The sequence below is a fragment of the Bubalus bubalis genome, chromosome 10 (assembly GCF_019923935.1).
Source record: "Bubalus bubalis isolate 160015118507 breed Murrah chromosome 10, NDDB_SH_1, whole genome shotgun sequence".
In the NCBI taxonomy this organism is placed as follows: Eukaryota; Metazoa; Chordata; class Mammalia; order Artiodactyla; family Bovidae; genus Bubalus; species Bubalus bubalis.
In genome coordinates, this window is record NC_059166.1 from 65,050,836 (window position 1) to 65,068,144 (window position 17,309).

The following is a 17,309-nucleotide window of genomic DNA, read 5'->3' on the forward strand; positions in this document are numbered from 1 at the left end:
TGACCTCTGGAGGAAAGTGGGAAAAGTATCCTGCTGCTTTCTGGAGTGAAGTGGGTAGAATGAGAAAGCAGATCTTTCCCTTGGAGAAAAAAAAACTATTTTGATGTTTAATCACGGTGAATTAAAACATTTAACTTTAAAATTAGTTTACTGAACCTCAATGCAGGGAAGCCTGGAGTGATGCAGTCCATGGGGTCGCAAAGAGTCAAACACAACTTAGTGACTGAACAATAACAACAAAAAACCTCAATTCAATTATATAATATTTATAAAGTATATAGTACAATGCCACAGGGGAGAGAGAGACGTAAGGTCCATAGTTTCCATCTCACTGAGCTTACGATCTCCTAGGGAACTAAAAATAAGTGTTGAAACAACCCTAACACAAGCTAGAATGTTGAGAACATTTAGGAGTAGCATGGCTACACAGGAATTCAGTTTTGGTTAGGTTGTTCAGAAAAAGTCTACTACATTCAACAAACATTTACTGAAGACACATTGTGTCCCAGGCACTATGCTAAAGACTAAATAAGACCTAGTCGCCTTCCTTTGGGCATTCCTGGTATAAAAGGGAAGTTGACACATAAATAGGAAAATTCTGTATTTATGAACTTATGCATAATTCTAATAGGCCACTGGCTACTCTACACAGAATTTTCCTATTTATGTGTCAGAGGGAAACTAAAACAGACCAGAGACTAAGAGGAGGGTCAGAAGGGGCTTCCTAGAGGAAGTAACACACCTCAGCTGACTCTTCAAAGACAGGGAGGGAGAGTTCTGGTCCAGTGCTGGCGTCGTAAGCCTGCTCCAGCCCATCTCCACTCACGATGAAATACAAAGAGAAAGTACTCCACTCACGATGAAAGACAAAGAGAAAGTACTCGAGGACTGTGAAAAGTCAACAAAGGAGCGGGGAATCAAGACTTAGAGAAAAGAAACCTGCAAGGCAGTGAACTGTCTGGACTTCCCTGCCTCTTTCTTCTTGTAGCTGTGTTCTGAGTAGCTAAAACTCTGATGGAAACCCCATCTTTCTGGTCCAACGAACTGAGAAATGGAGACTGTGGACTGGAAAGTGAGTGGGGAGGGGAGGAAGGGAGAGCTAGAAAAGGTGACCCCTAAAATTTTGTGTATGAACCATCTAAGCCCCTTGGGTTTGCCCGAAGCAGCACAGCAACAGCTCTGACGACTGGTCTGAGAGGTAAACCACTGCCCAAGTCTCAGATGAACCCAGGAGTGCTGCATGTTCAGGACTGGCCCAGAGCACCACAGCATGGGCTTTGACAACTGAACTGAGATTGGCACCTTCACCCACAGAAGGCTATAGGAAACTTGCAGCCTGAACTTAACCAGGTTGATGGCCTGCTTAAATAAACATTCTCCAGAGGATTTTAACAGGACCCAGAGTCTGCACAGTATAACTGACATAATGTCCAGGATACAGTAGAAAATGACCTGTCATACAAAAAAACTAGGAAGATGTGACCAAATTCCAAGGGGAAAATGACAAGCAATAGACACAAACTCTGAGATAACACAGTTGCTGGAATTTTCAAACACTCTAAAGCAGCTATTATATGCTCCAGGAGGTAAAGATGAATGTAAAGATAGGCATCTTTAGCAGAGAAAAAGAAACAATGAAAAAGAACCAGGTGGAAATTTTGAACTGAAAAGTATAATATCTGAAATAACTTCACTGGATGGGTGCAATATACTTGAAGATAGAGAAATCAACAGTGCTTATCTAAACTCAAGAGCAGAGGTGGAAAAAAACGGCTAGGGAAAAAAAAAGAAACATGAGCAGCAAGGACCTTTGTGACTATATCAAAAGGTCCAATGTACAAGTCATTAAGAGTCTCAGGAGGAGAAGAGAAAGAAATGGAGGCAATCTGGATTTGCCCTTAGCAATTTGGACCTAACCTACCTCTCCCATATCATATCTTATTCTCTTTAATATATGTATATGCCTTTTGTTTCAACCCCATTAAACTTAGAGACATAGTCCCTGACTCTGAAATCTAAAACAGGTTCTCTTAAGTCATAGCACCTGTACTTTCTGATGTACATGGAGAAAGTGCTTAATGACCAAATCGATGGGGCTAGGCTGCAAGGGAAATGATGACACTCAGGTGTGGTATAATTGGGAGCCTACCGTGGATGAGCTAAGGATTAATTAGGTGGAAAAGAATACTCCAGATAGACGACTAAGAGAAATACACATTTGGTCTGTCTGGTCAAGGAGCAAAAGGAAACAAAAAGCTAAAGTAGGATACAGAATGTAAGGTTTTTCCTTTTCCGCTGGTGTAATCTTACCCAGTTCAGCGCTTCATGCTCAGTCGTCTCCATATCATCATGCTCTATGATATGGTCGACTCCCTGAGACCCCATGGGGTGCAGCCGGCCAGGCTTCTCTGTCCATGGAACTTTCCAGGCAAGAATACTGGAGTGGCTTGCCAATTCCTACTCCAGGGGATCTACTCAACCCAGGGATGGAACCTGCGTCTTCTATGTCCCTGCATTGGCAGGCGGATTCTTTACGACTAGCACCACCTGGGAAGTTACTCTTAATTCGGGGATTCTGCAAATCGATGCCCTGCTCCACTTCCTAACAACAATGGAAATATTTGTAGAGATTGGGGCGAGTGTGTGCTAGAAACCGCAGCTTTGGCTCCAGATTTATTTTTTGGGCTAGTATTACACTGTTATGAACTGATTCGCTCACTGACCTTGGGCAAGTTGTTAGTTTCTATGACTCCACTCTTCTATCTGTAAAACCAGGATAATATGGAATTTAGAGTGTTGTTAAGAGGATCAATTGAGATCATACACGTGAAAGTTTACATAGTAGCTCAACAAATGTGGAGTGACAGGCGAACCTCAGATCAATAGTGGACAGAACCCAAAGGAACTAGGGCAGAACTTTTGTAAACTTGTATGAGAGAGATCTTGTGGTTCCCTTTGCCCCACCCGCCCGCCCCACGAAGAGACCCGGGGAGCGGGCGCGAAGCCATACCTTGCGTTTCTCGGCCAGCAATTCCTCGTGACGGCTCGGCTGCATCTTACCTCCTAACTCGTCCCAAGCTGCAGCTTCAGCTCGCTCCGCCACGGGGCGCCCGCCTGCAGGGCCGCTGTGGGCTCAGCTAAGTGTGAGGCTGAGGCCTGAGAGAGACTTCGGGTCTCCTGGGCAACCACATCAACTTCCGGTTTGGGGAGAGGCCGCGGTTGGCGAGAGGCCACATTTCCGCTACGTGATCTGCGCAGGCGCCCTGCGTAAGGGAGGGCGCGCGGCCGCAGCCTGCGACGGCCGGCGCGTCCCAAAGTTCGACTCCTCCGCCCGGACTAGGGCCACCCCCGGGGAGGTGGCGCCAGCCGGGACCGCAGGCTTTGGAGGCACGAGGCCCGGGCAGGGTGCCGAGTTCCCGAGGCTCCGCTGAGAAGCCGAGCGGTAGCGAGACCGCTGCTCGGGAGCCGCCACGATGGAGCTGGAACTGGAACCCTGTGGGGCCGGGGTCCCGGCTGCCGGGCAGCGGCTTCTCCAGGCCGAGGCCCCGGCGGAGAATGAGCCGGAGGCAGTGGTGGGCTCCCGGAGGAGCGGCCGGGCAGACAGCATGCTGCGCTGGTTCATCACCGTCCTCCTGTGTGCCGCCTTCCTGGGGCTGGTGAGAGCCGGGGCTGGAACCCTCCCAAACCGAGACGAGGGCAGACGTTCTGCAGAGAACGCGGCCTTCTGATCTCTTGTCTCCGCCGCTTGCAGACTCTGTGACCTTGGGCTCATCCATCTGCCCGAGCCTCAGTTTTGCAGTCTGTAAAATGGGCACAATTACGATTTTCGAGAAATATTGTCAAGTGTAAAATAGATTTTCGTAATATATAATGTTATGCAGTTCCAGCAAACCTTTCTACCTCTCCTCTGTGGGGTCAGGGGAATGCAAGAGGGGTCGCCAGGTCTACAGCCGCTCACCCAACCCCAAATTATTGCACAAAGCTGCTTTATTGGGTTCTCGTCTTCGTTTGACTGAATTGACCCCTTATTCTTGCAAATGGGAAAATAGACCCACGCAGGAAGAGTGACTTTTTCGGACCACACAGCCGGTTAAGTGGTTGAGCCAGGAATAATGTTTCCTAGTCTGCCTACAATCTTACGTAAAACAAATTTTCTGATCCTTGAATGTTTTTCCTAGAACAAAGTGCAAGGCTAGTTTAGCCTTTTGCCAAACGTCTTGGCCGTCGTTTTCTGGAATAAGGCGGTTACTTTATTCCAGAAAACTTCCCTTAGTAGCTTGTCTTAAATATGGGTCTTGGGGAGTTGGGAGGGTGAGTTCTCTGAGCTGTCACTTCTGGCCACTTAATATCTTTCCCTGAGGCACAGGTGATTCTTAGAGTATTTGTGTTTGAAGAAAAGTCAATGCAAACGCCGTTCCTCGTCCTGTTAAATGCGTTGCAGGTGGGACTTATTTGGTTATAGCTGGGGCACTGCCTTCCCTTCATGTATTAGTCGCTAGCTCTGTGCCTGTGCCCGCGGCTGGGGAGGGGCTACATCCAAGCGTTTGGGGCAGAGTCATGCAATTAGAATCACTTATTCTTGAAATGTACACCGATTGGAAACATTTTTTTAAGTGTCCAACGAATTTCCTGTGAAAGCCAAATGCAGCCCCTAGTTTTTGCTAAAGTTACATGTCTTTGAATAAAATTTTATTTTTAAATCTGTTGCATGCAGGTGTATGTAATATTGTTTAAGAAAGCCTTACAGACTGTACCCCTGAGGCTTTGGTTTTCTTGAAGAAAAATGTAGATTGGGAAACGTTCAAATTGTTTCTCTCTTGCATATTTTATACGTATAATTTTAAAGAAGGACCCTATGTACATCCAGAAGTTCTGCTGTTTTAACAGCATCAAAAATGGGATACTATTTTGATGGCTTGAAAACGTAAATTTTTAGCATCACAATTCTTGTGTTATTTGTGCATGCAATGTGTTTCAGACTACTTAAAACTTTCAAAAACGTTTTTTAATGTTACATTTTACTGTTAATAGAAATACTGTAGTCTTTTCTGGTATTGTTCAAAACGGAAACATAATTGCACCAAAAAGCTAAAAGAATTAATTTTTTTTAAGTTCAGTTTGAGAGTTGTCAGGATGAGAAAAACCATAGGATTTGACACACCAGAAATAGTCTGTAGCACTAGTAGTATATTATGAATTTAACTGTGGGACTTAATCTCCTACCATCCGTTGAAGTCCCCTCCTCCCTTTTTATAGTGAAAAAAGCTACCACATTCATATACATTATTTTAATGATTGTAAATAAAACCTTCTGTCTTTTTGAATTTTAGGGGATGAGTGTTGCTATACTGGGACCCACGTTTCAAGACTTGGCAACGAATGTGAACCGCAACATCAGCAGTCTTTCTCTAATTTTTGTGGGCCGTGCCTTTGGATACCTGGGTGGCTCTGTGATTGGTGGAGTTCTTTTCGACAGTATGAATCATTTTCTCCTTTTGGGTGAGTAAACGACAGTTTCAGCTTCTTTGAGACTTTCAAGGAATTTACAGCTTGCTTTTAAATATGAAACATACTGGCTTGCAGAATGGTTGACAGCTTAAAAGTAGTGTTTAGGCATCCTCACTGGAAGCCAGGTTCCTCTGCTGCCTGCTCTCATCTTGGCAGTTGCTTGGAATCTGGGCTGGATGCCTCTGGAAACTTATATTAGTCCTAGTGTGTTAGCAATCCTTAGCCCTCCTGACCTTCACTGTGGTCTAGATACCACTGCTGGATCACATGCCAGTTGTTTAAAGAGCTCTGTTTGTCAGTGTTTAGGGCAGATCTTCTGGGGCCATAGATGAGAATAAACTCCTCAGACCTGCCCAGACTAGATACTGGGCTGAGAACAAAGGTGGGAGGGGATGGTGGGTGAAATGATGAATGCTAAATTTTTGTCCCAGCTGCTCCTTGTGAATGATCAACCCAGGCCTCTACACCTCACTCTCAAAATAGATAGCAAAGCTTTTAACTTACTCTTTTTGGGATAAATTGACATGTTTAGAGAAAATCTGGATTAATGTGACAAAACTGCTTTGGAAGGAGATAATTACTCTTGTTGATGAATGAGTAAATAATCCCTCTGATTTCCATAGTGGGTTGAAAGAATGTATTTCTTACATTTCCCTCCCTAGTCTTCAAACAAATCTGTTTGTGCTGCGTGCTCAGTTGATCAGTTGTGTCTGACTCTATGTGCTTACCATGGATTGTAGCCTGCCAGGCTCCTCTCTCCTTGGAATTTTCTTGGCAAGAATACTGGAGTGGCGTGCCATTTCCTGCTCCAGGGGATCTTCCTGATCCATGGATTGAACCCATGTCTCTTGTGTCTCCTGCATTGGCAGGCAGATTCTTGACCACTAGCGCCACTGTTTAGTACATTTCTACTACAAACTGCTGTAGTAATTGCATTTAATTTTTTACCTTTATCTAAAAATCTGTTTAGGTTGTTAAAAATAAATAATTTTTGAGCTGTTTGGCTATAAAATTTTGCCTTGTGGAATAATGTATGTTTTGATTATTAGCAGTACTAGAAGTATACTAGTTACAGTTCTAGTTACACTAATATTAGAATAGCTTAAACTTTATAGTCATAAAGATGATAGAAGCTTTTAAATGAAATAACTTCATAGAAGCGGAACCTTTCCTCTGCTCATTACTCAATTTTAATTTGACCTGTTTTGCATTTTTGAGAGTTTTTATGATGTTGACTTCATCCATGACCCTTTGCCATAAACAGTGTTTTTCATAGCTGACTTTGACCTTTTTTCTCAGGGGTGTCAATGTTCGCTACCACAGTTGGTCTCTATCTTGTTCCATTTTGTAAGACCGCAGTGTTACTGATCGTCATGATGTCCACCTTCGGTGTTTCAATTGGCATTCTGGATACAGGTTAGTGAGCCCTTCATTATCGTCTCTGGGAGTAGCGTCTTTCTACTAGAAAAAGAGCAGCTGATATTAAATCGTCACTTGCACTGTCCCCTAAAATGACTCTGACCTGCTGTGTTTTTCATGGGGTCTCCCATTCAGTACCACCCTTCTTGCCAGGTAGAGTGCCTGTTTTTGAGCAGCCAACCACAGAGTGAATTCAGAGGGTTTTGTTCTTTGACAGTTTGTTGATTTACAATATCCAAAGAGGAGAGGGGCCCCGGTGTGGGTGTTTACAATGCAGACGAGCAGGCTTTCAGTTGGGCTAGGTCTTTATCATTGTAATGTGGCAAGAATTGATGAATTAATAGATGAAACCAAGTTTGGAATCATTATATGGCTGAGAAAACATAGAAGCAGCTCTCCAATTTAAAATGCACTCTGCCTTTCAAACTAAGAAACCTGTGTTGTGTATTATTTCCCTTTTCCTTTTCTCTCAAAAGTTGCTGCCCTCATGTATCTTTATTTTTTAAAATGTACTAAATAATGTATGTGACATTCGTTCCCCCCTAAAGCCAACTTTCTCCACCTCTTCTTTGGTATTTGATAGGTTGGAGAAATATTTTTTACTTTGGGCTTAATTTGGTTGTGAAATTACAGGATAGAATTGTATGTTTATGTGCAAATCTATTAAAAAGAAAGAAAAAAAATATCATACTTGATGCTTCTCGTCCTCACCCTGTAGATACCTGCAGGATGACCGCAGATGTTAGAAGGCATCCTGTTACTTGTTCTTGTAACGGACAGAATCCTGTCATGGTCAGGGTTCGGAATATGTGTTTTGCCCCTGCTGTATACATAAGTAATTTTCCTCAAGTGGCTACTGATTTCCAGTATAGAAAAATCCAGTCATTTGGCTACTATCTGATAATATATATTTAAAACATTTAGACGTAAGTAACTATAAATATCCTTCCCTACCCCCACCCCTCTGTGCCTGGTATTATTGTTGTTCAGTTTCTGAGTTGTGTCCACCTCTTTGTGACCCCGTGGACTGCAGCACACCAGGCTCCTCTGACCTCCACTATCTCCCAGAGTTTGCTCAAATTCATGTCCGTTGAGTTGGTGATGCTATCTAACCATCTCATTCTCTGCTGCACTTTTGTCCTTTTGCCTTCAGTCTTTTCCAGCATCAGAGTCTTTTTCATCAGGCTGTTCACAGTATTCAAAGCCCTTGGGCTAATGTACTTAGCGCTAGGAGACAGTGCTTTACTAGATTATAGAATTCCATTTGTGAGTGTGTGAGGTTCTAGTGCTGAGAGTTTCTTGGTAGTGTTGGTGAGTTAGAATTGACTTAGTCATAAGGACTAATCGTAGAATTGACTTAGTTGCCACAGTTGATAACTTAGAATATTATAATTCTTGTGCCATGTAAAATATTTCTTTCTGATAGTAATGAACTTTTTTCTTTTTTGTCAAGTTCTATAATTAAACCATTCTCAATCTTTCATTGATAGGTGGTAACGTCCTAATCTTGGCTATTTGGGGGGACAAAGGAGCCCCGCACATGCAGGCCTTACACTTCAGCTTTGCCCTAGGTGCCTTTTTGGCTCCACTGCTGGCTAAATTGGCATTGGGCACGACAGTGTCTGCTGAAAACCGAACAGAGGCTGACTTTAACCAATCTGCCTTCAACCAATCACCTGAAGCTGACTCAGAATCTCTATTTGGAATACCTGACGATATGAATTTGCTGTGGGCTTACGCTGTTATCGGTACTTACATTTTTGTAGTTGCTCTCTTTTTTTTCGCTTTGTTTTTAAAGAAAAGCTCAAAGCAAGAAAAAGCAAGAGCATCTGCTCAAAGGTTTCGAAGAGCCAAATACCACAATGCCCTTCTCTGTCTCCTTTTCCTGTTCTTCTTTTTTTATGTTGGAGCTGAGGTAACATATGGCTCTTATGTTTTCTCATTTGCAACCACCCATGCTGGCATGAAAGAAAGTGAAGCGGCCGGGTTGAACTCCATCTTCTGGGGGACCTTTGCAGCCTGCAGGGGCATGGCAATCTTTTTTGCTACATGTTTACAACCTGGAACCATGATTGTGCTGAGCAACATTGGCAGCCTGACTTCATCTTTATTTCTGGTGCTTTTCAACAAGAGCCCAGTTTGTCTCTGGATAGCGACTTCAGTGTATGGGGCCTCAATGGCAACCACGTTCCCCAGTGGAGTGTCTTGGATTGAGCAGTACACGACCATCCATGGGAAAGCTGCAGCATTTTTTGTAGTTGGTGCCGCCCTAGGAGAAATGGCTATTCCTGCAGTAATTGGAATTCTTCAAGGCAAATACCCTGATTTGCCTCTAGTTTTGTACACCTCTTTAGGGTCATCAATAGCCACTGCTATTTTATTTCCTGTACTGTACAAATTAGCCACCTTGCCGCTTGATCGTCAGCGAAAAGAACACAGGAAAAGTGAGGACCAGAAAGCTCTGCTTTCTAGCTCTGGGCTCAATGACTATGAGGAAGAGAATGAAGAAGATGATGCAGAAAAATGGAATGAAATGGACTTTGAAGTGATTGAAATGAATGATACAATGAGGAATTCTGTAATAGAGACATCTAGAAATATTTTGATGGAGACTACAGCTGAAGTCCCCAACCATTCCTACTCAAATGTGTTAATGTTTGAATCCTCTCCAGTTAATACTGGCAACTCCCCTGTGAATTACCTTGCAAGAAACCAGGACAAAAGGGACTAATGCTTTGAGAGGATGGATTATTTACTGACTCTTCAAATAATCACCAGTTCTAAGGAGGCCAGTCAGAGCAAAGCATAGTATATTTGTAACAAGCTTTGAGGATCACAATTTCCAGGTCCGAGTATAGCAAATGCTAAAAAGTTTTGAAATGTTCTGTAATCCCCAGAGCCTTTCATAAAGAACCAGTGATCTCATACAGCAGGATCCTGTTGTGAGGCTAGTGTTTGGTGGCATGTGGCTGAGTAGGTGATATTTTATGGCCTTCACCCCTCCTCAGAGCATGCAGAGAAGGCATTTGTTTTTGAGAAGTTGGGTGTGCCATTCAGATAAAGCAAAACTGTTTAGTAGTTGAATCGGTTAGCCAAACAAATTCTCTGTCATCAGTATTCTGCCAGGGAAGTTGAGAATCGTTTCATAAAGAGACATCTTTGAAAATGGACAGAGATTTCTATTAATTGTTTTACTCTGTAGTGTTGGATCAAAACATGGTAATTACTATTGTTTTCAGATTTTTATGAAGAGAGCAGAGAACAGGTGCTGGAAACCTGGCTTCAAACCTCCACTGCTGCTTCCTAGTCTGGCCCTGTACTCAGTCATATGACTTATGTAGGCCTTGTTTATCTCATCTCCTGGTCTGGGGCTCTAATGAAAGTGAGATGACTTTCAAATGGGAATCCCTCATTTTTACATTTTGTGCAAGGTGTCTGTCAGAAATGAACATAAGTGCCACTCCATTCGTCATTTCAAATGAGAAGTGAAAAAAAATGAATAGCTTTAAGAATGTGCTACTGATTATGAATAACGTCAATGTAAGAGACTCTATTTAATACTTTATTTGAATAATTATGAGGAGTACATTTTTAGCACTATGTCATTGATGCTGAGATGCACCTTTTTTTTTCCACATTTTTAACATCTCTGAAATCAAAGTATGTGTTAAAATCAGTGGTCATTTAATGTGACAAAATTGAGTTTTTTCCCATATACTTCTATAAAGTAATGTTGCATTTTACAATCAGTGTCTTAGTTTCAGTGAATACAGTGATTCATTCAATGATGGAGATTGTACTATTTTTACAGACATTTTAAGAAGAGAAGTTATTTTTATATGTTCATTTTCTCTGTGTTCACACAGGATTTGGAGATGCCTTGCTGCAGTTTTTAAAGCTGTTTCAGAGTTGCTATGTTAGTAGTAGGGCTGTGCACGGGGTCTCTTGTGGCCCTTTGGTTACCTCAGTGACAATCTGGGGATGAGTCTGCTGTTGCAGGAGTTGCTCCTTATGGAGTCTAGTTGGTAGTCACGTTGTAAGCTCTGTAAATTAGACTGCTAATTTAATTAGCCGTGAGACACAGTCTTTTCCAGCGATTGGAATACCTGTGTCAGGCCTCTGGACCTCCTCCTCCCTGAGTTCGAAATATCTCGGAAATCAAAGTAATGATTTGAAAGTGGCTTGGGGGCTTAAGAGGGATCGTGAGCATGGCAAATCTGGCGTGGGGTATCCTTTGATAAATGACTGGCATTGATGACAGATTTTGTTCACTTCTTAGCACATTTTGTGCTGAATAATACCTAATTTCTACTTGGTTGCAGTATGTCTACTTTTTAACTAATTTCTGTAAATTTGCCTTTGTTTTTTCATAAGTGGAAAATAGTACCTTTCTCGACCACTGTCCGTTATTGGTCATTTTAACAATCTGACAGTTTTGGAGAGAGCTGGTGGAGAAATTAACAGTGAAAAGCCTATTCTTCTTGCTTTCTTTATTCTATCCTTTTCTCTTAGCTAGAACTTGGAGATTAGGTCTGCTCCACTTACTGCCCTTTCTCAGGTTGTTGGAGTGTAGGCAGTAGCAACTGTTTGGCATCTGGGCAGCTTGCCAGAATAGGGATTCAACCTGTGGCATCGACATTTAAAGGGTAGAAGTGCAACTCAGAGAAAGAAGGGAATAAGAACATGGTAGAAAACTTGGAAATCCATGAAAAATGCATTAGAATTCCACAAACCAAAATGTGAATGGCCATATGAGATTATAGGGATTGTTAAAGTTTGATAATGTATTTCCATATTGGAAAGATAAGACAGTACAATTCCAGGAATTAGCCTTCATCCTAATAATCAGTTCATAGTTAAATAAGTGTCTGCCGATACTCAAGTAACCAATACCGAAGTTTTCTATTTCTGAGTAACAAATTATTGTATCACAAATTTAACAGCTTAGAACAACAGACCTTTTATTTCTTTAATCTCACAGTTTTCTTGAGTCAAGAATTTGGGCATGACTTCACTGGGTTGGTTCTCTGCTCAGGATCTCATGGGCTGCAGTCAGGCTGTTGAAAGAGCTGTGCTTTGTCGAGCTTGGACTTCCCTTCTACGCTGTGTGGTTTTTGACAGTAATTCAGTTCCTTGAGGCAGTAGACTGAGATCTCCATTTTTTTTTTTTTCCTGGCTGTCAGCAGGCACCTGTCTCGATTGCTAGGACCTCCCATGTGGCCCTCTCATAGATTCTTTCGAAGCATGGCAGCTTGTTTCTTCAAAGCCAGCAGGAGAATCTCACTGGAGCCGACTGAGCTGGGGTTTTTAATGATACCGTGTAATCATGGGAGTGACATCCTGTCCCTTTTGCCAGATTTTGTAGACCAGAAGGAAGTCTCAGAGTCTGTCCAAACTCTAGGGAAGAGGATAGTATATGGATGTATCTGATTATTGGGGGTCACCTTAGGGTGTGTCTGCTATACTCAAGTGTCTGCAACACTCAAGGGAGCCAGAAAACTTTAGCTGGGGAAAAATCCTTCAGTAGTCACCAAAAGTGATAATAGATACAACCTACTGAATGTTCTAGTGCAGGAATGGAAAACTCCCTATAGACCAGGCCAATAAACCTAACTCAGAATTAGGCTTTTTCCCTTGAGATTTTAGTTTGTGCTCTTTTCCAGTGTACTTTTTAACCAGTTCAAATGCAGCTTAATATGAGGGAAATTCATAAGTTTTGGTCTAATTGTATTTTCATAGTAAAGTCCAAGAAGACTTTGAGAGCATTTTTCAATCCCTGTTATTTTTTAAAGAAAAATCTTAAAATAATTTTTTATTATATATGAAGGTATAAAAAAGGTCATGGTAGAAGATTAGGGAAGTACCTAAAATTTTTAACGGACAAATGAAATCATATTCCTAAATACCTAGAAAGTTCTTACATTTCTAGTCAGCTTAGTTTCCCAAGACAAGGGTAAAGGGGTAAAAAAATTTCCTTCTTCCAGATAAAGTATCAGAAACAACTTGAATTTTATGTCTAGAATGTATTGATACTACATTTGGTGGACTGGTTTTTAGTTTGAATAGTTGTAATTTATTAAGAACAGAAAGAGAGTATCAACACACCCCTGAAAAATGTGAGACCCAGATTCCATGTAAAATGATTTTGTTTCAAGTAGATTTATTGAATAATCAGGATAGTTTTCTCATAACCAGAACTTTTATATTATTATAGCAATGTAGCATTCAATCCTGCCACTTAAAAATTATTACTAAAATAGAGCTTAAAATTCTTAGTGAAAGTAGATATAGTCTTCTGGGGTCCCTTGTGTTTGTTGGGTGCCCTGGTTCATAATATGCATTTGTAATGTTTTGTTGTGAATGTGTGCGTGTGTATATGTTTGTATGTGGAGCCCACAGATGCTGTGTGTGTCTGATATTTTCTTACAGTGTGGGGATGTAGCACAGGGGTAGAGGTGATAGGGAAGGGATACAGAAAAGCTTACTGTGTGATTTCAAAGTTTGTTACAGTTGTTCTTTTAAATTGAAATTTTTATGAAGGTTATTGTCGATTTACATGTAGTTGTGGGCAGTGTTTTTCTCAAACTTGCTGAGTGAAGAATACTTGCTCAGTTTGGAAAGATAGAGAAATAGATGGGTGCTTCTCATACTTTAACGTGCATTAGAATTGCTTCTTAAAATGCAGATTCTGATTTAGTTGGACTGGGTTAGGGACTGAGATTCTTCATTTCTAACAAGCTCCTAGGTGCTGTTGGCCCATGGGTCGACCACACTTTGGGTAGCAAGGTCCACTTTTTGGGAATGTTAAATTCTTTGCTGCTACTGTTGGGAATTTCATTTGTTTTCTTTTAGGTTTTCTAAATAAATCTAAATCTCCGGGAGTCTATAGTCCCCATGAACCCCCTCCATTTGTATACCCTAAATCTCTGGGAGTCTATAGTCCCCGTGAACCCCCTCCATTTGTATACACTATTCTAAGACTGAGTTCTCTTCAGTCCTCTCCATTTGCTGCATTAGCTGTTGAATATTTATTTCACATGTTATCGAATGCCTCTTGTTTGGTAGTTTCTGTGGGAGATGTACACTGGTGAAAAATCAGAAATTTCCTGCCTTAATGGAACTTACCTCTAATGCAGTACTGTCAAGTATCTGCATTGGCCAGTGGCTGCTGTATGTAGATAGCACAGGTCCAGTGGGAGAAACAAAGCGTCAAACAAGTCATCACACAAGATATTTCCAGGAAGGCTTTATTTCCTGTTGTTCTAGAGATTGATTAACTACTATCTGGGGTCAGAAGGTTGTGATAGATACCTTGTCAAATGGCGTAATATAAATTATGGCATTTAAGAAAGACCTGGTGATCTAAAAGAGAAGGTGTTGGTTTCCTTGGGTATAAAAGAAGCAAACCAAAGCTGGTGACTTGGTTGTCAGAAGGAATATTAAAGCTCTCTCCTTTAATGCACTTTGGCCAGTTGGCATTTGAGCTAGGTTGAGCCTGAGTTGGATTTTTTATTTAGGTTTAAATAGTTTCATATTTAATGATTTAAAACTGTACAGCACTGAATTTTTACAATCAAAGAGAATTGTTCTTTATTTTCCAACATTTTCCTGTGGTAATTGTAATTATGTCTTCTCTTGTCCTGTATTTCTGTCCTTTTTATTTCTTTTAATTCTTCAACAACAACAAGGAGGATCCCTTAGGTTCTTGCACTGTGACTATTGATTCTTATTATTGTCTCCTGTCTTCCTTTTGACTTATATTTTTAATTGCAGAATGCCTCAGTTTCTGATCTCTAAATTATTGCAGTTTGCCTTTGATGCATTTGGTAATGTTAGTTAATGGATGGCCTGGAGAAATGTTCTGAAGTTGTAAGATGACATGAGTAGCTTAAGGGGTTAGGCTTTCTAGCTTCTGAACAATTTATTGTGATTAATAAGGTGCTTTCTTTTCTTTTTTTAATCCTTTTTAGTTGTGATAAAATACGCATAACAAAGTTTATCGTTTTAACCATTTTTAAGTGTACAGTTCAGTGGCATTAAGGGCATTCTCATTATTGTGCTGTAGTCATTGCCATCATCTGCAGAACATTTTTTATCTTGCAAAACTGAAACTCTCAAGCCACTGAACAGTAACTCGCCAATTCCACCCTCCTTCCAGCCCCTGACAGCCATCATTCTACTTTCTGTCTCTGAGTGTCTGACCGCTCTTAAGTACCTCATATAAGTGGATACAAACAGTGTTTGCCTTTTTATGACCAGGTTATTTTATTTAGTGTAACATCCTCAAGGTCCATCTTATTGCAAAATGTGTCAGAATTTCCTTTGTAGAAATAAACAATACTCTGTTGTATGCATATTTTGTTTACCTATTTATATGTTGATGGCTACATGCTTTGCTTCCACCTTTTGGCAGTTGTGAATAATGCTGCTGTGAACATTGATGTACAAATACCTGCTTTTTTAATTTTTAAATATTGAAGTATAGTTGATTTTACAATGTTGTTTGAAGTGTACGGCATAGTGATTCAGTTGTATGTATATTATATAAATATGATATATATAAATATATACATGTGTCTGTGTTCTTTTTAGACGTTTTCCCTTATAGATTATTATGAAATATTGAGTATAGTTCCCTGTGCAATACAGTAAGTCCTCTAGTCTCTGCTTTTCATTCTTTTAGGTATATCCCCATAAGTGAAATTGATGAATCATATGATGATTCTGGTTTTAATTTTGAGGGGTGCTTTATTTTTATTATTCTGCTTAGATATTATTCTAATCCACTAGGAAGAGGGAAACACTATCGCTTCAAACTCTAGGCAGGCTTTTGGTGCATTATAATTAGCTTAGTATCACCCACACCCTGAGTAAATGAACTTAAATGTCAGGTATCTACCTCACAGTTTTGTTATTTCTGCTTCCAGTCTTTGTTCGGTCACTAAGCTTACACTGCGAGCTTACTTTGTGCTAGGCACTGTAGACTAAGTATTAATGAAACTTCCTCTCCTGTCCTTGGAGTACCAAGTATCATTATCATGTATTTAGGGATTTTGATCCCCGTTTTCTGCTAAATGGCTAGTCTCGAGTCATGTTCTCCTTTGTTTGGAAACATAGAGACTCCCCCTGGCCACCTTGGAAGAGATAGTGTGTGGTCAGGAGCCATGGGCTGGAATGGGCCCGGTGCTGGGGCCAGGCTGCTATCTGCCTCTTTCTCAAAGCAGTTCTGCCTGTCGGTGGAACTTCTCCCTGTTCCTCCTCCCTTAGGCCCATCCTCTGTGTATCTCTAGTCCAAATTCCGGAGGAAACCTGTCTGACTGACTTGAGTAGCTTCTCTTGTCCTTACTGGGCAGAGCCTGGCCTCAGGAGTTGTTGACCAGCCCGTTACTTGGCCTCTCTTGGGTCGGTGCCTGTTGCCCCCATCCAGAGAGTGGCCATCTTGACACTTCTCTCCCTGCTGCTCTGATATGGGCACTGTCACAACCAAAAAGGAAGTTCCCCCATCTGCTCTGTACCTGGGGTAGTGCTGGGTTTATTGGATATTTGCTAGCAGATGCCCGAATGGGATACAAATTGTCAGGCTCTAGGGAGATGGTCTGGTTCATGTTTTGAATCAAAATTGGAAAAACAGTCACATCCAATGGTAGATCTTTTTTGAGGAGCTTATTAGACAAGGTTGGTAGTGAACTGTATGATTTCCATCAAGGACAAAAGCTCTCTTTTAATAGGGTAGCATGTGTACTTAAGAGAGATAAAAGAGGATTCCCAGCTTGCAAGAGATCTTATTAAAGCTCTAATCTCCATGAACCAGAAAAATTTCCAAGTCTAAACATTTTAGTCATTTAGCAGGTATCTACTGAGCATTTGGGCTTCCCAGGTGGCGCTAGTGATAATAAGCCTGCCTGCCGATGCAGGAGGTGTAAGAGATGCAGGTCAGATCCCTGGGTTGGGAAGATCCCCTGGAGGAGGGCAGGGCAACCCATTCTAGTATTCTTGCCTGGAGAATCCCTTCGATAGAGGAGCCTGGTGGGCTGTGGACCATAGGGTCACAGAGTCGGACATGACTGAAGCGACTAAGCACGCATGTGCTGAGCATTTACTGTGCTCAGTAATCTGCGGCGGGAATATAGCAGAGGACAAGCCAGATGGGATCCTTGCTGGCATCGAGCTTACGCTTGACTATTTCAAGTAAGATTTGCCATGACAGTCTTTGTTAGCTGAAGCATCAGTAAAGCCTATTGTAAAGGGTTTTACCAGTTCTGGAAAAGTCAGTATTGACAAGAGCGAGGCTCTTGTTTCCTTGGTGTACGTTTTTGTCTGTTCATTTCCAGTATTTCTACATGTAATCTCTGGAGTGATTCTTGATTTAGAGCTTTATAAAA

General features: G+C 41.4%; 1 protein-coding gene across 1 annotated transcript; it reads left to right on the top strand.

Annotated features, from left to right (window-relative positions):
* Window positions 1–3,257: 3,257 nt before the first annotated feature.
* MFSD4B (major facilitator superfamily domain containing 4B) lies at window positions 3,258–14,657 on the top strand. The gene is given in 5 exon segments (XM_006064577.4): window positions 3,258–3,656; window positions 5,331–5,499; window positions 6,808–6,924; window positions 8,418–9,628; window positions 9,630–14,657. Coding segments are annotated over 5 exon segments (1,737 nt in total). The 5' UTR covers window positions 3,258–3,473; the 3' UTR covers window positions 9,687–14,657.
* Window positions 14,658–17,309: the final 2,652 nt, after the last annotated feature.